We start from the raw sequence: 25,766 nt of genomic DNA, 5'->3' as shown, positions 1-25,766 counted from the left end.
TCCTGCCTCCCCTCATCCATCAGTTTTCAACAAAGCAGAAAAAGTGTGGCGTGTTTAAGACAAGTGTGAAATATTGTGCTAGTTTAGCTGTAGCTATTTATGTTTATGGTGGGTTCTAGGTGTTATTTTCTATGTGACAGGCACTAAACTTTGAATCTTTTTGTCTAGATTCTAGTGCAAATATCTTAGTACCCTGGAAATAAGACAAAAATAACTTGCATGCAACTTTTCAGCGAGATATGGGCGTTTGTTTTAAGTCAAGAATTTCTTAATTTTGATGATAAAGTACTCCGGCTCCACTGGTAGATGGGAAAAATGTCCTTAAATGTAAAATTATCTGCCAGTGGTTCTAGTACTTTTTGCCAATATTAAGGAACTATTGACTTAAAACAAGCTTGTACAATCTTGCTGAAAAGTTACTTGGATTAATTCTGTTTTTGATCCTAAACTTTAGGATTTCCAGTCAGCAGAATTGAGTCAGATTTCCTAAAACCTTAGCAGGTGAACTCTAACAGACTATAATACTACTGGCGGAGTCGTGTGTCTTTCCTGCATTTTTTTCACCTCAGGTTAACAAGGCTGCACTGATTACTGCGGTAAACTCATGTCAAGAGGCCAATAATGCTATGAGTGCTTGGAAGAGCTCAACGTTGCTTATGGGGTTTTTCACCTAATAAGCAAATCAATACATTGAGCTGTAAGTCTCATTTCCTCGACTCTGAAGGGGGGATTCCACAGGGGCCGAATCAACAGGGACACACATTCACATGGACAATACAAGGGGCCACGCAAACTCCATGGGGACATGGTTTTCCTTTTTGTTTTGTTTTTTTTGTTTTTGCTGTGTTCCTTCTTTTCCTTCCAGTTGCTTAATAGTCAAGGTTCCTCCACAGGAAAAAAAAAAAAAAAAAGAAGTTTTGTGTGATAGTTGGAGGGTTTGTGGAAGTTGGGGTTGAGGGAAGGGATCTTGACCCCCCATCGGCGGAAGATTAAGAAATTTGCGCTTAATGATTTCAGCGATGAATTCTGGGACAAAGGGTCTCCAGCCGAGACTGGCGGAGAAAGCATCCGTTCATTCAAGCGTTGTCGATTTGGGGGGAGCTCCTAATGGGCAAGAACCGAGAAACAAATTCCATACTCTCTGCGTCATAATTAATTCTTCCACTCTGTGATAATTCTCCTGAAGCCCCAAAATTACAGTTTTTCAGGGGGGGGCGCACATGGCTAATTTTGTGTGAGAAGGAAAGCAAAGAGACAGAGAAGGAAAGGAGGGAAGGAAGCAGGGGAAACGGGGTAAGGGTCATCCGAGAGTCATTCCCGTCGCAATCAAAGGCTCGGCTCGCTTCTGCTCCACTTGCTGGGCTTCATCTCTGCTGACAGGTGTATTGTTTCGCAAGGGGATATAAGCTCCGTAATCATCATCGGGTGGAAGGCATAACGCTCTCCACTAAGCAGGACTAATTGGCTTTAGTTTTAACTAATGTTGCGGTGTGACTGCCAGGCACACCTTCTGTAGCCGAGGCTCGGCACAATAACCGCTCAATTTAGCCCCCGCAGTAACAAAAACCTCAAACGCCGCTAATGAAAATTGCTTATAAAATATAATGAACCTGTGCTCTCTTAATCAAATAAGATAACTGTCCCCACTCCTCCCTCATGTAATAACCTATTAATTTAATTGGTCGTGAAAGAGTATAACATGTCGCTTACTTTTAAATGACCTAGAAAAAAAAAGGGGAGAGAGGAAGAAAATTCGACGGAGCTGATGAAGCTGTACGGGGGAAAGACTAGTTTGCGGAGACGAGACTTTTTTTTTTTCTGTCATCATCCGTCTCTCGGCTCCTCTCCTCTCCTCTCCTCCGTCTCTCTCTCTCTCCATCCGCCCCTCCCATCTTCTTTCAGTCTACCTCGCCGTCTCTGTCCTTTATTTCCGTCTCTCCCTCTCTCTCTCTCTCTCTCTCTCTCCCTCCCTCCCTCCTCTCTACTCTTCACGTCTTTTCCGCGCTTCGCCCCGTCTCACCGAGGATTCCTCTGGTGGCCCAATTACGGGATTCAGCAGGCAAATTGAGGCTGTTTAAAGCGCGGTCTGCTGGGAAGGCTAGCAGCTGCTTGGAAAGAAAGCTGCCGAAACCGGCCCTCGTGTTTACTCACTTCACACGGCGGCGGCGACAACGCGGACAAAACAAGACAAAAAAAAAAAACATGTTTAGCTTCTTCTTCTTCTTCTTCTCCTACCTTACTCTTCCTGCGTCCCGCGTGAGATGAGATCGCCAGTCTTCTGTTGTCGCCAAAATTCGAGGCAGAATATATATATATATTTCCCACTACAGCGTATGAGTCTTGTGCAGAGGGTTAATGGTCCCTATTTTTGTAAACTGAATAAGTCAAATCCATTGGTCACACCTCCGGTGACGGCATATTTAATTTGGATCTAGTCAATTAGGCCCGGCTAAGCTCCATACCCTGCTGGCTACCGCCTCCATTTTGCAGTAGTTTGTGTCCCCTCTCTGTGCCAGGAGTAATCCTATTACCATACACACACACACACACCCACACACCTACACACACACATATACCACTATACGGGCCAGCGTGGAGGTACACAGGCTAACGCCCACGCATCAGCATGTATTTATTTCACTTATAAACGTTGTGTGGTGGCACAACACAGCAAGGGGAAAACAATGATGTTCGGCTGAGATTGGACCCGGCGCCGCTTTAAAACACAATGTGCGGCTGTGACACCATCCACAGCCTGTATACATCCAGAATTATGTGGGAGTCTGTTTTGCCCTGGGGCAAGAGTGAGAGAAGGAGTGAGAGAGAGAGAGAGAGCAGAGGGGAAGAGGGGGGAGAGAAGTGAGAAGGAAGAAGAAGAAAAAAAAATCTAGAAAAAGGTGTTGTGTGAAAGAGATGGAGGGAGGAAAATTGACAGTGAGAAAAAGCACAATGTTGGAGCAAGCATGAGGAAGACAGTGAGGGTGGGTGGAGGTGGAGGTGGTGGTGGTGGGCTCCCTGTAGCTGGTTAGCATGTGTGTATTAATGCGGCTCATGCATCAACAGCAACCCGGCAGATTTATGACACTTAAGGGGCGCGCACTTCTCTCGCTCTCCTTGCACCAGCAACGACTGCTTACATTTTTGCCAATCAGTCTGTTGCCATAGTAACCTTCTACCTGCCCCCTCCCTTCCCACTATAGGTCTCCACCCCACCCCCCCTCCACCCATCTCCTGTCCCAACCCATCCCCGCCCCCTTTCCTCTTCCTCCTCGCCACAAGCTAACACACAAAAAATCTGTGTACAAACGGTTTATTCTTTCATAACTTTGTCTCGATTTTGAACATTTTCTTTATTAGTAATCCGTACTGTAATATATTATTACACTGCGTTTACTTTAAGCCTTCGTACTTCATCTCTCTCTCTCTTTTTTTTTTTATTTTTTGGTTTTTTGCTTCTCCTGTTTGATTTTGTAGCTTTTGGACGTGTGACAACGACACACAGCGACAGAACGTACACAAAGAGTTACATGGATGAGATCAAAGGCTCTTATCACCACACCGAGGGTGGGAACGCCGAAGAAAAAAACTACAGTGGAAATCCGCTTGGTGGAGAACAAGAGAATGTTTGTATCTAAAACCCATCCAGACACGAAGAAAAATCAACTTCGGTTGCTTCAGGTTTCAGGTTTGAATGTGGAAACATTCAAACACAAACGAATGTTATTTTCAGTATCACTGAAAAGTGTCTAAAGATTAAGTAGGAAGGAAGCACGCAAATGTAAGAAGAGTTTAAAAAGAGGGTATATTTTGCGCCAAAAATCGTAATTAGGCTGCAAAAAAAGCAAAAGCAACTTTGGCAACCTTTTTGGAAATCTCAACGCGAAGGACCAGATCACTTCCCAGGGTGCTAGCTAACGAGTAACATAAAATGCTAACACATAATCTGAAACAAAAGTCATTTTGTCTTTGTTTTATATCTAACACCTGTTATAGAGAGGTTTTCTTCAAACCTCTCTCACACAGTGTGACGTCACCTCTGCTCCCACAGCACATATATAAAAAAGTATACGATTTTTGGTGCCCTGATAAATATGCGTAGAAATACGTAGACCTCAATGATACTAATCACAATACATTTAATTTTTATTAGCAGCGTAACCTTGAATTAAAAAAAAAAAAAACTACCCCCAATTTAAGTACAATGGGGAAAAATGTAAATTGAATGCTAAAATCTGACGCTTCTCCATTTTAGTTTAGATTCCGAGAAGAAGGAAGGTGCGCTCACTGGATCTTCAAAAGTTTTTGTGTCTTTTCCTTCTTCAGTTGTTGGTGCAGCGCTGCTACTGTCGAAGAGGTTAACAGGCTTTTGAAACTGCTTGGCTTGTTTGACACAATGAACCGCTGCAGCTGAAAACGTAACAGCGACTTTGGTCGCCAGCCGAACCAAGTCTACAGGGCCATCAGGTGTGAAAACACCTTCAGATGCCACTCACACCTGAAGAGTGTAAGAAAAAGGACTACATCAGTCTAAAATCAGTTTGTTTAAGCGTCTACTTACATCCCCCATTGCGTTGTGATTGGTCAGACTCGGGTAGGGCTACATGTAGTGCCACTGACCTTCCATGCCCATGTTCATGCCCATTCCACCCATCGGCCCTGGAGGACACAAAGAGGAAACGTAAAAATTAAAAATGTGTAGCCTCTGGCTGACTGTGTACAAATTTACTGTTGATTACTTCAAACAGGAAATTGTTCAAAGCAGACCGCACTTAGCAACAGTGTGGTTTCACTATGAAGCTAATTTGACAGACAGCATGGCAACAAAGCCCCGTGGATTTGGCTGGGAGAGGTGTGTGGAAGTGTTTTGAGGTGGGGTGCAGGGTGGTTAAGTCGGCCGGCAGTTTATCTAAACCTGCTGACTTCGAGTGGAGGCTGAGATTGGGTTGCAGACTTGAGAGAGAATCACAGAAAACAGGGGATAGAGGAGGAGAAGAAGAGCTTAAGGACAAACTCTGGGATTAAAGCTGATGGCGTGAGAGAGGGACTGAGTTTTAAGGGGAGTGGGAGTGAGGAGGAGGATGGTGGTGTAATGTGATTGAGCACACCTGTTCTGGTGTATCCAGGAAGGAGGGGGAGGAAACGGTGTGTGTGCGTGTGTGCATATCTTTCTAAGTGTTTTTGGGAGTGCACATCCTGCTGTTTCTACCCAAAGCAACAAGCAGCGACTGCAAAAGTTCACAATAAGAGTTTTTCTGTCAGCGTGAAGATGAAATTAAACATCAACATGGCCGAAGAACACATCTACGTCTGAAGAAATGCAGAGGAGGACACAAAGGTTGAAGAGGGCGAGGTGATGTTGGGAGGAAAATGGGTGGAAGCGAGCCAAAGAAACCCGCAGGAACAGACTGAAGACAGATAGGAGGAACAACAGAGTGAAGAAAAGGACAGACACGCAGAGAAAGCCATACCAGGTGGTCTGATTCCCATGTGCTGCTGGCCGTCCATGACGAAGCCACCCATTGGCTGGCCATCTGGATTGTAGGGAGCTCCTTGACTTACTGTGGATGCGGGAGAAGAAGAGGGAGGGAGGGAAGGAGGGACCGGTGGGAGGGAGCAGAGTGGTCAATTAGTCCTTTTAATTAAAGCTCAGCGGACGGTGCGGGATCATCTGTTGGCTGGTGCACGCACAGGAAGACTCTGCTGCCTTTCCACGTCACTCTGCTCCATGCTGCTACGGCTAGCTGTCCGCTGTAAGCCCCTGGTGGACTTTAACGCAGATAAATGCTCTAACAGGGATCAGAATGAGAGTTTAATCTACGCTATGGCACATTTAAGACACGGACCGACTTTAGTTTGAGGGATTGACTTGGTGAAATTTTATTTTGATGCTTACGTCAAGTTCTATCTAAATGTCAAGACTGCAGGATTCTGCCATGGGGCCAGAAGCTCTGAAAACAGTTGAGAAGTCATATTTGTCACCAAAAATGTAATATATTTATTTTAATTATTTGAAAGACCAACACAAAGAGGTGGATCGATGGGAAGTTTTCCAGATTGTATTTAGACTTCCCTGTCTGCACTAAGGAAAGCTACTTTTTATTTACGCTGAAATGACAATCAATACAGTTTGAGTATTGTGATTTTAATTTGGTTTCTTATTTAATGAAAACACTGAGGTTGTAAAGTTGCGTGGGTTTTTTTTCTTGCATTAGCGGTATACTCAAAGTTTTGTGAAAATTTGTAGAGGAAACGTCAAATGGGTCAACGAGGACACCAGTGTCGTCATGGCAGCGAAGGGTTATTAAACATGTGGACTCTTATTTAGTAATAAGGAGAGTTTTGAAGACAAATTATTACACCAGATCTTATTTAGGGGCATATGAGTAAAGGGGGGCACATTTGAAACCTGACAACTCTATATCCCGTTCTTTCCGTTTCACTGTTTTACATTGTATTGGTCTACCATGTGAAATTTCAATCATTCAAATGTGAGATTATAACCAGAGAAAATATAAAAAAAGTTTCAAGGGGGGTGAATTCTTTCATATTGGCTAGTAAAGGTCTATGTGGCAAGATTCTTTGCCCAAATCCAGATTCAAATGTAATCTTATTTGTCTGCTGAAGCAGCCAACAGGTAGATTTTAAATGTCACATGCGGGAACATTTCAAATTTCATTTTGTAAATCCAAAACATTTCAGTTATTTCATTTTGACTGTCCCGCTTGACATGTCCAGCCACTCCAATAGATATTTAATAAAAGACACGTTGGCACGTAATACAGCAATGCTTTTAACGTAAACCGTTGCTGCCCCCCGATGTATAATTATACATACGATCAAAGGAGCAAAATGAGATCCAGGTTGAGGCCCGATCCAGTTTTCAACAAAAGTTCATTCTTACTGATTGGTCCCAGAATCTGCTCCTATCTTAATACTTTATCTTATAAATACGGACTAAAACTGAGCGGCAAGAATATGTGCAACCCGATCCGGTTCCTTATTTTCTGCACCCCTCCATTGTTCTGCTCCCATAGAAAGCCACTTACCTTCGATTTAGGCCGTTTGGCGGCCAGTCAAGCAAAAGCAGGACCTCGGCCCCACTGAATGCCTTTGAACTTTACTATCCCTCCCCCCCCAACCACCCTACCCTCTCCCTTAATGCCACCATGACCTCTCACCCCTATTACAGGTAATAAAGTTTACAGCAGTCCAAAACCAAGCCATGCACCAGGGGGACTGCTCACTCCTTCCCCCCTTGCTCCCTAAAACAGCCGCAAATAGAGTGGAGGGAGGGTGTTTAAAGGAGTTGGGAGTTGCGGGGTGGAAGGGGTGGGGGTAAAAACAGGTCCAGAGCCAAAAAAGCCAATCAGCGGTCAAACCAAAAAAAGAAACGGGCGTAGGTCTCTCTAGGTTATAGTTTGAGCCTTGGTGGAGGATTTGTTTTTGTTTTTTTCTTTTTTTTTTACTTTGTACCTGTTTGGTGAAAAGGGGCAGGAAGGGGTTAAGAACAAACTATTCTGAGAACACAGCTAGCTTTGTGAGCAGGATAACAAGAAAAAAAAAAAGTCTCTCATCATTAATGAGAGCTGGTCGTTTCGCAGCTTTGCCATTTCATACTTTGGCCGCTTTAGTCGTCTCCAATGCTGGGATTTTGTACCCATCTTGGAGTTGTTTTTGTCCTGACCACAAATCAATTCAAAGCCACCATAGGAACGTTTCGTGCAAGCCATGTATCAATTTGTACCTAGTTTGTCATCCATGGGTAAATCTGACGTCAAGACTTGTCCAAATTGTTGGCAAATTGTAGGAAAGGCCAACATGTGGGTACAAAGTAGGGTTACGAATTGGCAAAGAGGTGAATACTTTACTTTTTCACTCCACATGGCACGTCACGGTTGATTAATGGTTGCTGTTAATGTCGAGATATTTCGCCTTTTAACTTTATTGGTCAGTACAGAGGGAAGGGGGGGAATTCCCTGAAGGATTTGGACATTCCAAGAAGGGCGCATCAGTCCCGTATTTACCCACTGAGAGGCCTCCGGGTGCATGGACTCGGGCTGGCTTAAGCCTGCGCGACTTGAAAACAGTAACTATAGGAGACTTGCCTGCACGGTTTGACTGGTCGATCATGGGCTGTACTATTCTCCTCCGCGCATTAATGAACCTGCAGAGAGCGGGGGGTGAGGGAGGGACGGAGGGGAGGAGGAGAGAAAAGGAAGGAGAGGAGACAAAAACACAGAAACACAGTCAGAGCTTTACTCAAAACAAGATTAAGGGGGGAAAAAATGCTGACTAATACCCTGAAGATCTTGGCAGGCAGCACAAAAACCACCACATTTCCAAAGTCGCCTTTTTCTCTTTAGCAAACCATAACAGTGATAAGGAATAATTATTCTCCCATAAGTGACGCTGAGCCCCAGTAAAGCTGCTGCAGAGCAACAGCGAAAGTCACATCTTAACTGCCTCAGTTATTAAAATAGTTGTCTTTGAACAGTCAGGGACTCCAGAACTTGTGGAAACCTGCCTAAAAAAAAAAAAAAAAAAAAAAAATCAAGAGTCAGCCTGAACACTGGGGTCTTTGTGGAGGCAGGATCTTCTCTCTGCGCCTGTCTGGAAACATTGCGACCCGTCTCTTTTTATCCGCCTCCCGACGGGCTGAGATTGCTGACGGTTTAACACGCTCGGCTTCGAACACGGCGGGGTGTTGCTGACGGAGACGCGTGGCACGTTGCCTCTGGTGAGAGGCATTGTTTTTATCCAGTGACAGGTGACCGTGTGTTACTTCTTTTAGTCTGTGCAGTTTTTGTGCACTAACCTCTTCATGACCTCCTGTAAAAGTGCACAGTCAAACCATTGGTATTTCTGTCCTTAATAGGACACGGTCTTGAACTCTGTTCATTTTTTTTTTTTGTTACTCCATTAGTGCCTAACCCCAACATCACCCTGAACTTAGCCATTGTCAGTACATAACTCAACTCTTTCACACCTTACCTCTAACCCTTAACCCCAGGAATCTGGTTGGGCTTTTGCTGCCTGTAAGGACTATTGCTTCTAAAGAAAGTAAGGGATTGTATCAGAAGAAGTCTTGAAGACATATAAAGTACAACTGGACCTGGTAAGATACAAATAAATTTTGCTGGATGATAAATTGTCCCAGGCATTATTGCGATAAACGATAATATTGTTGCTGTGAGACGATTTTCAAGTAATATTACAGTAATGGCATAATAGTGCAAGAACACAGTCTCAAAGATCAATAAACAATGGAACTGGAAGACATTTTAAATATCCAAAATAATACAACAGAAACAACAAATAAAATGAATTGTGAAGTTTCTATGAAAAAAAAGTCGTCCTTCAAAAAAATGGCTAGTTGGGACCAAATCACCAAACTGAAGACTTTTGTCATCCAGTTTTTGGTAAAAAAGGGAGAGACAAGTCAAAAACGATAACTCGTAAAAATAGAAATTACTGAACTCATTTTAATTTATGTGATTGATTGATTTACTGCGACAGGCCTAAGTATAACTAGAGAACAGATTATATCTCATCTTAACATGGCGTTATGTTGACTTTCTACATTCAAAAACAACATTGTGACACTAAAACTGGGACTTGGTCACCTTTAGTCTTACTGGTCTTCAGAAAACATCATGACACTGAAAAACACCCCAAAGAGGCAACACAAACAAACACAAACTCATTTTTAAAACAGTTTCTTGCACTTTTATCACACACAGAGTTAATGCCTCTCCTGGATGTATTCACACCTATTAATTGTGCATGTTCACATAGGAACCGATCTGGCCTCTGTCAGCCTAACCCCTTCTGAAATGACCCCTTGGCCTGTAATGACCCCAAGGAGAGAGGACTCTCGGGGGGCTTCTGACTTGATTTATGTGTTCCTGCTGTTCCCCGACCGGACACTTCTGTTTCATCTCTGAAAGGGGAGGAGAGGGGGGCATTAACCGAACTTAAGGGGGGAACAATGGTAGTGGGAGACTTTTTAAAAAGCTGGAAAATGAAACGTTTATGAGCTCAGGGTATGGGCGAGAAGGGGAGGAAGGAGACAAAGGGACGCAAACATGCCACATCTGTTTGGACCCCGAAGAGCGAGGGGAACTCCCTTGCTTTAAATTTCTTTAATATTCCCTCATCAGAAGTGCTTTTGTGTTCCTCCTCGGTTTTATGGTTTGAAGACGGACCTGCAGGGAATTAGGGAGACAGAGGATGGCAACGCGAGCCAGTAAAAAAGAACAATTAACAGCCTTATTTTTTGCTGTTATTTTCTTTACAACTGTTATGTCCTTCATTGCATAAACACAAACTCTTACCAAGTATTTCTGGTCCAATTTCTAATACAAATGCCTTAGTATCCTTAAAAAACAAAGACAAATCTGGCTTATATGTCACTTTTCAGGAAGATATAGAGCTTGTTTTAAGTCAATAATTACTTGATAATGATGAAGAAGTATTAGTTCGTCTTGCAGATCATTTCACTTATAACATGGGAAAAATGTCTTGATAGAAGTGAAATAATCTGCCAACACTTTATCAATATTATGAAATTATTTACTAAAAACAAGCTCCTATTTCTTGCTGAAAAGTTACTTGTAAGTTAGTTTTGTCTTACTTAAAGTGTACAAAGATACTTACACTAGAAACTAGACCAAAAATAGATTTTTGTGGTTTTGCCGCGTTTAAGCTGCCTCAGAAACACGTCTTGTGAATAGAAGCAAAAACAACATAATTGGAAGTGGAGCTGGTAGCAGTTTTCCTTCTATATTTGCTACATTTGCCGATATGGAATTTCAAAGGAGAGAGGAGAAAGAAATCTAAAAAGAAAAGGGAGGAATGCAAGAATGCACTGACATGGCAGAGCACCATCAAATGAGGGAACGTCTGGAGTTTTATCACCAATGCTCGCTCTCCCTCTCTTGTCCCCCCCAAACCCCCCCACCAACCGTTACCCTGTTTTTGCTGGGGGGGTGAGGAAGATATGGAAGGAGGAGGAGGAGCGAGGGCAAAGAGGGTTGAGGGAGGCCTGAGCATTCCTTTAACTCTCCTCTCCTCTGCACTTCAAACCCTTCGCAGAAGGGACGAGGTCATCCTGAGGCCAGCGCTGGCTAAGGATTGACCTCTTCTTCTTCTTGACGTTCCCTAATGTCTCCTTGCATCTGCTCTCGCTCTGCTTTGCCCCTTCTTTTCCTTCCTCTCTACGTCTTGCGTGGAAAGTTAGGCAATCAGCTCGAAACTCGAAGTCAGTTCTAAGAACTAAACATTTTATTGCGTTGGGCTCGCAACTCTTGAGCAAGTTCGGCTCTGCCTATCTGTATCTGCTTCCTCCTCCAGCTGGCTCTTGCTTATCGTCCTTTACGGTGGAAAATGGCAAGCCTACTCCCTTAGCAACGAATCTACAGTCTGACCCTGCACACTCCCTCCGCCTCTCAGAAACCCATGCCGGTTTCCTGTCCCTTTCGTCCCCGTATCTGCGGCCAGATGCACCATGGGGCCTGGAACAAAGGATAAAATGCCTCTCTTAATAGCAGCCGAGGGAATGGAGAGATGGAGAGAAAGAGAATAGGAGGAGTGAGAGCGTCTGAGGGGGTGAAAAAAGAAAAAGCAAGGGGCTCTGCAAACCAGACACTCTTGCTGTGCCCGTTAATAAGCCGTCGCAGAGAAAGACTGGAAGAGAAGATGAAAGAGTGAAGAAGAAGAGGAAGGGAGAGAGAAAAGAAAACCAGAGTGAAGCTTCACCTTTGCGCGACCCCCCGGGTCCTACAGGGCCGGTGTTTATGGCCTGCTCACTCCCCGGCCTCCCATCCAACACAATGAGCTTCACTATCCGGCCCGGCGACTGGGCGACAATGGCCGGGCTATTTTGGCGTGACACGCCGCCGCTGGCGGTACGCATAAAGTTGGGTTAAAAAAAAAAAAAACACGGAAGAGGGAAGACGACTTGCGAAGGTCGGGGAATCCATCACACTCTGATCGCCGTCAGAGGTCAGGAGTTGGAGTCCAACCAGGGACGCATATGTTTGACATACGAATGAACCGACGGAACAGTGGATCCAAAAACATGCCAACCAGATGCCAGAACCAGAACCAGAACCACTGGTTCTGGTTCTGGTTCTGGGTTGAGAGACTGGGTTGGATTTATTGTGTCTGTATCCAACGTTATACACAAAGGGTTTGTAAAAGTATTCATGCCGCTTTAACTTTTTCACATTCACTCATGGTAAAAAAATCCCCCTGCATTTTCATCCGTTTATGGAACAGATCAAACTAAAGTGGTTCACACTGTTCATTACTGCAACAGGTCAGTCAGAACCCTGCTGATCGTGTTCTCACTAGAACCAGGAGGATAGAAAACATCACCCCAAATCTGAAGTCCTTCCTCTGGCTTCATGTAGCTCAGAGGCCTCAAATGACTTCTGTTAGTTTATAAATCACTGAATGGCTCATTACCACAATACATTAAAGATCTACCGTTGTCGTAGCAACCTTCCAGACCTCTCAGGTCTTCGAGTACCGGTTCTGCTCTGCATGTCCAGAACCAGAACCAAACACAGAGGAGCAGCATTCAGCTTCTATGCACCACAAATCTGGAACACACATCAGGAAAACTGCAAAACAGCTGAAACACAGAGTTCCTTTAAATCAGTTCAGTTTCCTTTGATTAGTAGTATCTGGAACATTGTTTGACATACTTGATGTGTACTGATGGTTTTGATAATGACATTTGACAAAATATGTTAATTACTTGTTTCATAATCGGTGATTGTATTATGTTTTTATGATGTAAAGTACTTTGAACTGTCTTGTTGATGGAATGTGATGCAGACTACTCGTGTGAAAACAAACGTATGGTTTTCAAGATATGTACATCTACAGACTGATATTTGAAAATTGTTTGTTTGCAAGGAGCGTTTAGTTGGGCATCTTGTTTTAAAGCGTAACCATCTGATTACCTTCCTTGTCTTTGCCAAAGGACGCCTTCCACACAGCATGATGCTGCCACCACCGTGTTTAGGACATTGAAAGTTTTTTTTAATTTTCTCTTCCCCTTCATTGGTTTAGACAAATCAGGTGGATTTGGAATGCTATTTTTTATCGGCATCAGAGCAAAAGGGTTTCAACAACAAATACACGCCACACTTTTCAGATCTTTAAACCCCCCTTAGCTGCCATCCCAAAAACACTTACATGAATGACAGTTAGGGTTTTAATCTTTAAAAATAACGCATCATTTTTATTCCACTTCACAATTATGTGTTACTCTGATAAACTACATTGAAGGTTGAGGTTGTGGTGTGACAAAATGTGCAAAAGTTCAAGAGTTATGAGGACCGAACACTTCTAATGTAATGATTAATTCACCAACCTTTTCTCCCTCCTTCACTGGGAAGAGTGGAACTGATTGCGACGGCGTCTGCCAAGCCCTTGCTAATGTCCCATTCTGATTACACACACACACACACACACACACACACACACACACACACACAAAGATTCACAGACATACCGAGTCGAGTCAGCTGCACACAGGTGTACGCGAAGCGCACGTGAAATGCCCAATTAAAAGCAAGAAATTGTCTTTTTCATCAGCTGCCTTTGTTGCGTGACCAATTAGGGGATAATTTAATAACGAGCATTGGAAAGATGCAGATTGGATACACAAAAGGTTACTCTGCGAGCTCATTGATTTAAATTCAAGTGCAGTTCCTCGGGATCTGCGGCGCACGTCGTCACACGTCTCCTGAGCCCACAACCGGCTATTACGCCAGTAAGACGAGACAGAAACACACAAACACACACACGCGCGCGCGCACACACACACGAGACGAGCGCTGCGTCCTCGGCGCTCACTCACCAGTTAGTAACCTGAGACAATTTCTGCACATTCATGCGGCCTGCACAAACTCCCCAAGTTTTGCAGCACAGCTGGATATTTCAGGATCGGCTCCATTCATTCTGAAGCAGTCGGCACATTTCGGCGCGCGCCAACAGAGTCTGACATGCATATTCATATCCGAGAGCCGCTTAAAATAACTCTGCAACCACACACACACACACACACACACGCACGCACGCACACACACACACACACACACACACACCCCCCCACACACACACACACACGCACACACACACACACACACACACACATTCCTCCTACCTGCCAATCAGTTTGATTTAATATGCAACAAAGGGAAAAAAAGCAAGCTCTGACGGGTAGCCGTGTACTTATCATCAGGTTGTCACTGCGCTTCCTAGCATCAATTGTCTGCCTCAAAACCACAATTAACGCCCCGGCCCCCGTATCCTTCCTCCACACGCCGGTGGCACAGTCGCGCTAATAATAAATCGTGGCCCTGACTGTAGGCCTAACATGATTTTGTAGAAAAGCTGCATGCATTTTGTGGAAGTTTGGAGGCATGCTTGCTTGTGGGCGTGTGATGGAAGTGCAGTTATGAGTTTCTCTCCCCGGCTGACAAGTCGGCTTGATCCTCCCTTCGCAGCAGCACTCCCTCGTCCTGCTGAATGAACCAGATTAGTTTATGTTAACTGACATCGACCGCCTGCACAAAGCCGAACGTCCCCGTCCAAGCGAACACGAAGGATAAACACAAGTGGAAACAAGGATCTGGGATTTACTTGTTTACTTTACAAGCGAGAGTGAATTTATGTTGTTTATGCGCGCCTCGTTGGAGTATTCACACTTCTTGAACTTTTCCACATTACTGGGTTTTTGCATGACAGACTAGAGCAAAGTAGTAAACTCTGCACCGATATCCTGTGTTGTAAACAGTCTGTCTTTTTCGATGTTCAATACAAGTTATGTACATTTTTTGGAAAAGCGACTCAACTTGGTTACACATCCAATATTTATATGTTTAATAACTGCACAGTATTTTGTTGGGTATTTTTTAAATATTGTTTTTAACACTAAGAACTTTTTGTGTGAACCTTTATATCTGTTGCTGCTGTTTAATCAAGTTGATTTGTGTTGTGCATTTCAGCATCAAGGCAGTTCAAAGCACTTTACATCATATAAAACATCATACAGCACAAATGCTGACAAACACGACCAACATTGGATTTTGTTGTGTGCCATCATAAAAATCATCAACGCACTTCAAGTATGTTGATTAATTGCGGGTCGAAAGCAACTCTAAACAGATCAGTTTTTAGGTTCGATTTAAAAGAACTCGGTGTTTCGACTGTTTAGCAGTTTTCTGGAAGTTTGTTCCAGATTTGTTACACATGAATAAAGGCTGTTTCTATTCTATTCTATTCTTGTAAAGTGGACTGAAAATGCTTTCCTTTTCTAGTGTGGGCTGCCTATATGTTCCAACTCTTTTATTACGCTACCCCAAAATAAAATCAAGAAAGATTTTATTTTCTTATTTTATTTTAAGGAAGAATTTCTTAAAGGAAATTCTTCCTTTAAGAATTTCTTCTTAAAGGAAGAAATTCCTTTAAGAAGTCTCTCAGAAGTCTCTCAATTAGCAAACACCCTCAGTACAGATGCACAAAACAATTTTTGTCGAGGAACGCCAACACACCATCGCGGTGAAACACGGTGGTGGCAGCATTGTGCCATAATGGGAGCTGGTAGGAAAATCAGTAGATCTAAATCTAGAGCATTTCTGAAAAAGAAAAAGTAGTGAAAACTGTCAAATCCTGCAGAGGTTCACCTTCTAACAGAATGTTAGATGTAAACATAAAGTCAGAATTACAATCCAATAGTTTAGGTCAAAGCAAAGTTTGGACTGCCCAGCGAAAGCCCAGACCTAAATTAACTGTGAAAAACTGGAAAAAGCTTTATTTTTAAAAGACAAAGATGTAGAGAGCTGGTGGAGCCGTACTCCAAGTTATGATTGGAGCCAAAGGTGACTCAACAAAACTTTCACTGGGCCCCTTTGCATGTTTCACAGCTTATTTTTATATGTGGATCTCTTTGCCTTGGCGTAAGCGTAGATGTTCTTCCTGCTGTTGTTTTCCTGTGCAGTAAAACCTCCTAAAAATGATGCCTACCTGCATTTCCTTATCTCAACTTAACCCCCCGCCACCCTTGGAAATGTGTGAAAACAAAATGCATTATCGGCTAATGAATACGTTTTCTTCCCCAGTCTGTATCAATCAAACCGTGCCCACCTTGGCTGAGCGTCCTGGGGGCATTTGTGGAAAACCTGAGCGCAAGATAAGAACCACTGGTTTTGAGGAATTTTAAGCTTTCAGCTTAGATGCGGATTTGGTAGAGGGAGAGAAAAAAAAAGAAAGCTGCAACTATTCATTAGCAAACCATATTTAGCACTGAGTCAAAAGATTACGCACCGTCCCTAATTTGTCTGCACAGCTTTCAGCAAGTACAAACACCTACATGCCTTGTTACAGACGAACAACGCGGCTGCGTGCTCTTGCTTGTTGGAAAGTTTTCCTCATTCTCACTTTTTTTTTTCTTTCTTCTCCCCTCAGAACTTTTTGGACCAATCGCAGCGCCTTGCTAAAGTATTCACAGCCAATCACAAACCTAATGGAGCTCATTTGGATTTTATGCATGAGATCAACTCAAAGCAGTAGATAATTGTAGGGGAAGTTTGATCAAATTTGCTTTTCAGGATTTGTTTACAACTAGTAATAACTGTGGAGTTGTATTTGGCCCCCTTTGCCTTTACGTCCCTCAATAAAATTCCGTGCTTTAAGGATTTGAAATTATACGTGTGGGTTTTATAACAAACCGTACAGCGCTAGAGATCAAACATCTGAGACTCCTACACAAAACATGCAACGCATTACTCAGTCTGCTGTCCTGCCCGCCGCCTATAGAAAGCGTCAGTTTGCATCAGTTCTCTGCGGGAAAAAAAAAAAAAAGTGCAGCCAAGTGCTCATTACCTCTGCATTAGGCTGTGAAGGATGCAAAAACACACGCCCGGAGGTTTGAAACCATATGGACGGAGAAACGCTCGAGAGGTTCATGTAGAGTGAGGTCATTTAGGAGTCAGAAGACAAAGACGGAGCGCTGCGAGACTGCACCTAATATGTTATGAGACAAGAGGCCTGTGTTTGGAGTCAGCGCAACTTACAAGGCTTTATTGGCAGGCGAATATGTCCTGAACCATCTCCAAACGCATTCGCAGCTATGTGGCGACACACCCACGGACACTGACACACACAAACCCGGCGAGTACATGGAAGGGGCTTTTTCGGTTCCAGCTTCTAAAAACATGAGGTGGATTAACAGGGTCACATATGGAGGTGAGGTGGGGGGGGGACTCAGGAGAAACTGTGTGAAGTTCAACTGGAGCTTTGGACCGCAAACAGACACGGGGTCGCTTAATCTCCATTTGCTTCTCCCACATAAAATGCGAGCATGCACAGACAGTGTCCCTGTTGCTCCACTACCTAAAGAGCCCAGTGTCCATTAAAGGGGCCATGAATCCACCACTAAAACTGGTTTTACAGAGTGGAGCTTCAGGCCGGCAAAGCCGCTCACACACACACTGCAAGCGGCGTACGGACTGGAGAGGAGCTCGGTCTGTTTATGTGCGTGTCCATGGCAACCAGGTGCCTCACAGAGTCAAATAGAGGAAATATTTGCCACTTGAAAACCACACATGAACTCAGCGACTCTCACAGAGCTGGTTCTGCAGCCACTGCTGACATCTGAATGGGACATGCCAAAAGAAGGAATTTGGAAACACAGACAGTGAGAGTGGCATGAAACTCAGTCAGGCGCAAAGATAACGATGATAACAAAAAAAAAAAAAAGGATAAAGAGAGATTTAGACATTTGAAAGGAGATGCAGTGGTCAAATCTGACCCCAGCTCCTCTTTCTGAGTGAATCAAATTTACTCCCCTCGCCATTAGGACGGCAAAATGGCACTGAATTATGTAGGAAGAGTAAAGAATGGTAGAATAAGGAGGGAGGCGCAGCATAGAGTAGGGTGGGGAGAGTAAAGTGGAATATAATAGGGTAGGGTGAGAAATGTAGAGCAGGGAGGGCAAAGTAGGGTCAAAAAAGGAGGCTAAAGTAGGGGAGAGTATGGAAGATAAAGTAGGGTAGGATAGAGAAATCAAAATTAGGCAGGATAAGGTAGGATAGAGAGGGCAATCTAAAACAGAAAAGGGTAAGGAATGAAGGGCAGGATATGGAAAAGGTGGCAAAATGGGTTTGTATAGGGAGGCTAAAGTAGGGTAGATGGGAATAGGTTGGGAATGTTTTAGAGCAGTGTTTCTCAACCCTGGTCCTCACCGCCCCCCTGTCCTGCATGTTTTAGGTATTTCCCTTCTGCCACACACCTGAATTGTATCTCTGGGTGATTAACAGGCTTCTGCAGTATTTGATGGTCATGCAATCATTTGAATCAGCTGGTCTGGAATAGAGGCACATCTAAAACATGCAGAGCAGGGGGGCGGTGAGGACTGGAGTTGAGAAACACTATTTTAGAGGCTTTAAGAGAATTTCACTATGCAAAGAACTTAACTAGAAGCATGAAAATTACCCTAACCAATGTCTGGTTTCCTGCTTATCCTTTGTTGCTTCAAAATAAGAGCTAAAAGCAAAGTCCCAAACTAAGTCTGGGCTTAACACAACCGAATAGGATTCAGCCTTCATCTTTGTCCCTGCTTCACTTCTGGCACATTGTGCCACTGTTGAACTCAGCCACCTTTGTCCATCAATACTGGAGAGAGAAAGGGATGGCTGGAGGCCTGGTGCTGGTCAGAAACAAGCACTGCTGTCCGCTCCCCGACCGCAGCGGACCCAGCCTGTGTCCTCTAGCCTTCGGGCTTGGATCGAACTGTTTGTGTGGCTCCCACCGTGAATGCGCATCACACTCTGAGAATGCGTGTGGAGCTCTATTCCGTTTGAGCTACTTTAGGGGTGAGTATTACATATGTATCACCTTATTTACAGTGTGAGAGGTTGTTAACTATAAATATAAATACGCTTAGTTACAAAATGAATCTGTTACACGCTTCTTCGGTTTCCAAATAGAAAAAAAAAAAAGAATGTCTGTGTAGAGCAGCAGCTCCACACACACAGGCTGTATTGCTGACGGGGCTTGCGACGGGCACTGCTGCAAACGGACTGGGTGACCTAAATCCCACTCCATACTGCCCGTGTCATATCCTGCCACTGCGCGTGTCACTTCCCCCAGCAGCTCGCAGCAGCTTTCACCATGGGGGATCCTCACTGCTGCTCAGAAACAAGTGAAGGTAGCTCTTTTTTTTTTTTCTTCTTTTGGGCAGCAAATATCCGCCGTCAGCAGACCGACACAAAAAAATTTATCGTTATTTTTTTCCCCCACATGCTCACTAGCTTGGCATGGGCCGTGCAAACTCAGCAATGTTTTATTGAAAAATCAACACGGCCCAAGCGTCATATTATGACTTTTTTTTTTTTTTTTTTTACAGTAGCAGCAAATAAGATTCTGACACAGTAGTTTAAGCGGAGGCTTGGAGGGGCCTCATTTCACCAGAAACAAGGTCTTCATGTCGGAAAACACCCGAAATTCATTAGCAGAAAATGAAAGTAATCTCTTCATCCAGTTTTTGTCTTTTCTTTGTTGCTACAAAACACTTTGCCGTGTGTCCCGCTGATTCCTTTTTCACAGCAAACGTCAACGTGAGAACGCCCGGCCGACGGACGGCGGAGAGTACGACGGCGACCGGGTGGGTTTCCACACAGACCGTGGCATTCACATTCTGTCACCCTTTCATGTTTTGGAACTACCCCGCCTCCCACCCTTCCCCACTATAAAAGGAGGTTGAAAAGCAAAGGAGAGGAGTGGGAAGAAAAGAAGAGGGAATAAAAAAAAAAAAAAAGACAGAGCGAGGGGCAAATGAAGAGAAATGCAGGTTTGGCCTCAGGCGGCGTGCTGTGATGTAAGAGAAACACGGGGAGGAGAGGGGAAGAAAGAGGAGGAGGAGGAGGAGGAGGGGGGGGTGGCGTTCAGTGGAGTGGGTGCATCTTTTGCATGTGTGTGTGTGTGTAAGGTTGTGCACCGACACACCAACCACGTGGATTTCTGTTGACATAATACAGTAAAGATTGAGTTGTGTCGGCACAGGCCGAAGATTCCCGTAAAGGGCTATTGCTAGCAACTGAGAGATTCCAATATTGTTTTTGAAATTGTTCATGCACCTTAAGCCTGCACTGGAAAACTGAGGGTGAGGTCATATCTGAAGTGTGTGTGTGTGTGTGTGTGTGTGTGTGTGTGTGTGTGTGTGTGTGTGTGTGTGTGTGTGTGTGTGTGTGTGTGTGTGTGTGTGTGTCTGCTGTAATGTCAGAGAGTTTCAGAGTGAAGCAACCTGACGGAGCTGCAGTGTACGAAACAGGCTTCAGGGCATGGGTTGAAACTTGGCCTGCTAATTCTAAAACACACACACACACGCATGCACGCCTACATGCACACACACACACACACACACACACACACACACACACACACACACACACACACACACACACACACACACCTTAGAAGAGTTTCTGTGAACAAGTTCCAGCATCTACCTTTCTCTGGCCTGTCAACACACTGAGCCTCACGACTCGTCTCACTGTACCTGTTTTCCTCTCTTTCTCCTACATTTGACTGTTTCATTATTTACCACTTGGACCTGGATTATTTAGTTTTTTTTATGGCAATAACCGGCACTGTAGGCTATCCGCAGCAACAGCACTCAGACTTGGGATAGTTTATGAGCTCCTGCCTGATTTAATCAGTAAATCTGATTATTTTAATAATTTAATATTGAAGGCAAAAACCAAACGTACTTGGCAACACAATGACAAGAAGTCTGTAAGGAGGAATCTGAACATCCATAAGCCCAGCAGTATATGCGTTTTTTTATAGGGTTTACAATCAAAGTATTGATATAAGTGTTAAATATGAGCAGATGAATCGGTTTCCTTCCATAAAATTGGTCTTTTTCAAAAAAGAGGAGTGAATCGAAACTCCTTTTACCAACTTTTTGTTCTTTTTCTCAACATGGTTTGATATTCTGAGTATTATATAGTAATCACATAAAATATCAGATACTGAGAGTGTTTATCAGGAGAGAGAAAAAGAGAAAATCAAAACACTTTCTGTATTTATACATGTCTGCAGGCATACGTACAGTTGTAATTCGTCAACTTCCTAAAATAATAGCAGGTGTCAGAGTTTTTGCCAAAAGTGTTTTTTTTTTTTTTCTTTTTTTACTTAAACATGTTTTGGAAAGAAAGAGGTTGTGATTTTCACTCAAGCCATTATTTTAGGAAGGTGATGATATGCATTTTCATGGGGTTTACAAACAAAGTATTGATATAAGTTTTAAAAAATAAATTGATAAATAGGTTTCCTTCCATAAATGTAGTCTTTTTCAAAAACTTGGAACTCCTTTCACCAACTTTTTCTAAACATCTTTTAATGTACTGAGCATTATATAGCAGAAGTGACACATCAGGTGGTTTGTTAAGCATAAAATGAAATCTAAACACTTTCTGCCTTCAGACATTCAAATAAGAATAAAACTTTTCTCTTCTGCTTAGCGAATGATGAATGTTACATTTTCAAAATTAATTTCTTTACTTCCGAACTCAAACTTACAGCTTGTACTCGAAAGTCACCATTACTCAATTTTTTTTTGACAAGATTCTACTACTAGAATCTCAAAGATGACACCTCCAGATTACAATCGAACCAATAAAGCCACACTGGAAGGTTTTTAGTGGGTTCCCATGTTCATTTTTAGAAGAAGTAAACTCAAATTTTCCACATTCTTGTTTCCTCCTCCTTTATCTGTGTCTGTTCTGTTGCTCTGCCTCCCCCGGTCGGCTCTGTTTTGTGTCGAGCCATGCTTTCAGAAACCCGATAAGCAGCAGATGCCCTCGCTCCTCACCACGCCCTCTTCGCCAGCATCACCGTTCGTCCAGCCAGCTCCTTCTCAATACTCTCCCTCCAAACTCTCTCCCTCTCTCTCTGTCCAGGCTTTTAAGACGTTCGTAAAAGGAGGTCTTATTGACAAAACAATTGCTCGGCGGGGCTTAAACACTGCCTTTAAAGGGGTATTATTAAATTGCAAGCAGGAAGGAGAGGGGCAGCCAACAAGGGAAACCTGATGACCTGCCCATCGATTTTTACATCACCGGAGCGTTAGGAGAACTTAGCGCAGAGATACTGACTGCTGCCACAGAGAGACGTTTTATATGATGCACATTGAGCTTTTAGCTGCTGCCTGTATTTAGTGCTGCATAATTGTGTTGTGTTGTTCTAAAAACACTTTGATAAAGTGGCTGCAGAGAGATACGCATGCAGATACACCCGAGTCTGTACAGGTCAGCATTAGTTTTATCTCCCACACAAATGTGCACATTCTCACGATAGCTTATCTTCATGAGCCCGAGCTGCTTGTGGTTCGTTGTGATGACGACTTTTTCTCCCCGGTGGAGGTGTGATCAATGGCCAGAGGTGGGTAGTAACCACTTACATCAACTCAGTTGCACTTACTAGAGCAGGTTTTGGAGAAAAATGTACTTTTAATTGGGTAATTTTGCTATGAAGTATGGCTGCTTTTTCTTGAGTACAATGTCTGGATACTCGACCCACTGTGAGTAACTTCACTGAATGAAAAATGAAAATGTTTTAACGTCAGTATTTGTTAAAGTTTCATAAACTTTATATTGTATGAGAAAATTATTTGGGAAAATGTTTGTTTTTGCCTTCAGTCAGTCAGAATAAATGACTTTCCCCCGTTTTGTCTCCTGACTGACAGTATTTGTGCTGAATCTTGACTCAAGAAGTCATGGACATGAATACTTTTGCATGTTTATTGTACGCATCTGACAGTTAAGTGTACTCCAGACTCACTGGAACTCGCTGAGGGGTTTATAAGTTTGTATACTGATGACATTGTAATCTACTGCTCAAAGACCTTGAAGCATCACTAAGTATCTTCTTCTAATCATTAAGGATTTTTCACTGATGCCACATTCATCATCTCATAGGAAAGCTCAAAATCTTGTTACATAATAATAAAAAATCAATGAGTTCTTGCATGTGTCCACGTAGGTCTAAGGGTCATTTGTGCTTGGACAGTGCCCCTGTCCACTAAGTGTATGTGTAACTTTCCTTGCCAGTGTGTGTGTGCGTCTCCATTCAGGCCTTCCTTCGTTTCAACTCTCTTTCTACTCTGCATGAATCTCTCTCCATTCAAATTGAGATTCCCTGGTGCAGCGTACTTCTGCCAATAATTCATGAGTGATCTGCGCCCCCTTGCCGGCCTTTAGCATTTTTATTTAATCTCGCCGAGCCCCACCACGTGCCCGCTCATCAATAATGCACGGAGACATGTGTGTTAACACATCCGCGGTGCGTGAGAGAAAAGAGCAAGAGGAGAGAGTTGCACGAGTGTGCAGCAGACGCTGTGTGATGAGGCACATGACGATGAAGAAATCCCGCGCGAGAGTGTGCGTGTTCGCCGGCGTTGTGTCGCTGTACCATGTGACGGGGGCGTGCGTTTCCGTCCGTGAGCGCGGCCGTACGCTTTTCATCTTCAAACCCTCCTCTGCCGGGACGACATAAATACGGATGACCCCGCCGCGCGTCTGTGGTCGTTTGACACGAATTAAACTCAAATGACTTTCGCGCAACTCCGAGCCACACTCCCGCTAAGCGCTGCGTGCCCTCTGAAGTTGGAAACTGAACACGATTGCGCGCCGTGCATGTGTGTGTGTGTGTGCATGTGTGTGTGCGCGTCTGAATTTGATCACGTCTACGTGCGAACGAGTGTGTTTTTCCAATAGCCGCTGACAAACAGAATCACATCTAGGGAAATTGACTTCACTAAATCAGTGGGTCAGGAGGTAACATCACTAGGGGTTGCTATGGAGACACCCAATGACGGGGCTTCCCATCCAGAAAAACACGCCAGTGAAATGGCAGTTCCCCTAACATAACCTCCCTCTGTCTTTCCCTCTCTCTCCATCGCTCCGTCATTGTCCGTCTTTTATTTTTCCATTTCTTCCCCACCTCTCTCTTCTTCTAATCGTTCTCTTCCTGCTTTCATCTTTCTCCTCATTTTCTTTATATTTCTTTTAATTCTCAGTCGTCCTTTCAAGCCGCGACTTGCGGCTCGCTTGCTCAGACAACCGAACCATGCATGGAAATCTGCCTGTGGACAAATACCCACACACACACACGCAGACACACTTGTATATATCGAAATGTGAGGGGGCAGCGGGATCCCAGCATGCAGGGTTTAACAGTTAATACCCCTTAGATTAACCACCCCCGGTTCCTCTCTCACACACACACACACACACTCGCACACGACATCTTCCACAAACCAAGATTAGCCACCTACGATTTGCACAGTGTGTGTGGTGGCCTTGCTCTCTCCCTCTCTCTGTCTCTCTCTCTTTTTCTTTCACAGACACACACACAAACCTTCAGGGTTTGTTGCCATACCCATACAAAAAAAACAAACACACACTCAAGGTAAAGAGACCAAGCTACAGTTCATGTGACTGTGTAAGTCTATCTGTCTCTTGCACACACACACAATGCCACAGCTGTAAGAAGTGATCCCCTCCCTTAGATTTTAAAGGTGGTTGGGTGGCGGGGGCGTCACATGATTTGATAACCTCTACAGGATTCCCTTTGGTCAGAAGGCAGTGTGTGTGTGTGTGTGTGTGTGTGTGTGTGTGTGTGTGTGCGTGTGTGCGTGTGTGTGTGTGTGTAGGTGTGTGTGTGTATGTTTGTGTTGGGTATAATCCTCCACAGACTGATCCATCATACCCTAATCTAACGTCTCTGAGGTCTCGGACTGAACGAACAATGGCTGGGAATAATGTTAACATCATTAGACGGCTGGTAATGGGGGAGTTATCGGGACTCATCTTTTCCCCTCCTTCTTGTCCTTATCTCACCCTTCTTTTTTTTTTACTCTTCATCTATTTTTCACTCTCGCTAGGCCGCTCATCGCTTTCTTCTCGCCTCTCCTCCACTTGTTTTTATGCCCGCACCTCGCAAGGCGCTTTCAAGGATTATTTTAAGGGCTGCGCAGATCAAACGCGCTCTGCCAGGGCCGTGCCTCGGCTTCCCGGGCTTCAGCCCCTTTAATTAGACACGGCTAATAACGCTAAGCATGTGCTGATAGCTATCTCACTGATAAGACCGGCCGCGCGAGGACACAGGGCCCCTTTCTACCTTTAACAGTGTTACCTAAGGTTAAAACGGATAGTTAGCAACCTTATTTTATGAGCCTGGCCAGTCACACTTGTTTGCAATTAGCTGCCTAGTTGGCACTCACAGAGCGGTAATTTGCAGAGGCAGGTTAGCAGCCAGGCTGTAGACTTCCAAGTGGGGCCCCTTGTTAACAAGGATGACTTTAAAAGCTAAAGTTGCTCCAAAAATATTTGAAATACTGGAGTTATGAGATTTTGTGATATTGACTCATTTAAGTTCTGATGTAATGGGGAGTTAAAACTCTTGTAGCAAAGTAAGAAAGAAAGTAATTGTTCAGATGCAATGTTCCGTTAATGAGAACTCCTCTTTGGGCTGGGTGGCAACCAGGGCCGTCACTAGGTTTAAAGGAAAGGGGTGGTTTAGCCCCCAGGATCTGAGCAAACAGAGCAGGAAGGTAGAAAACCTTTCAAACAACAACTGAGAAGTTGCTTTTTTTTTTTTTAAACTAGTTTCTGGGGTAATGGAAACCTCACAGTACAAAATATGACTGAACAACTGATCAATATAACAAAATTATTTCTTAGTTA

At 43.8% G+C, this 25,766-nt stretch overlaps 1 protein-coding gene across 2 annotated transcripts in view; it reads right to left on the bottom strand.

Moving 5' to 3' along the window:
- The window catches only part of meis1b (Meis homeobox 1 b), a 105,549-nt gene that overhangs the window by 4,464 nt on the left and 75,319 nt on the right, over window positions 1–25,766 (bottom strand). Inside the window, exons 10-12 of one of the 2 annotated variants that reach the window (XM_015001137.2) lie at window positions 8,106–8,164; window positions 5,469–5,558; window positions 4,559–4,656 (exon numbers count right to left, since the gene is read on the bottom strand). In XM_015001137.2, coding sequence (XP_014856623.1) covers window positions 4,598–4,656; window positions 5,469–5,558; window positions 8,106–8,164 — 208 coding nt within the window. In that variant the 3' untranslated portion in view covers window positions 4,559–4,597. Of the gene's footprint in view, window positions 1–4,558; window positions 4,657–5,468; window positions 8,165–25,766 lie in introns of both variants that reach the window. The other variant, XR_015765531.1, reaches the window with a different exon arrangement.

The sequence above is a fragment of the Poecilia mexicana genome, unplaced genomic scaffold, assembly GCF_051168715.1.
Source record: "Poecilia mexicana isolate PSO_F unplaced genomic scaffold, ASM5116871v1 scaffold_15, whole genome shotgun sequence".
NCBI lineage: Eukaryota > Metazoa > Chordata > Actinopteri > Cyprinodontiformes > Poeciliidae > Poecilia > Poecilia mexicana.
Note: the sequence above shows the minus strand (reverse complement) of the source record. Positions and strands in the feature narration are given on the sequence as shown.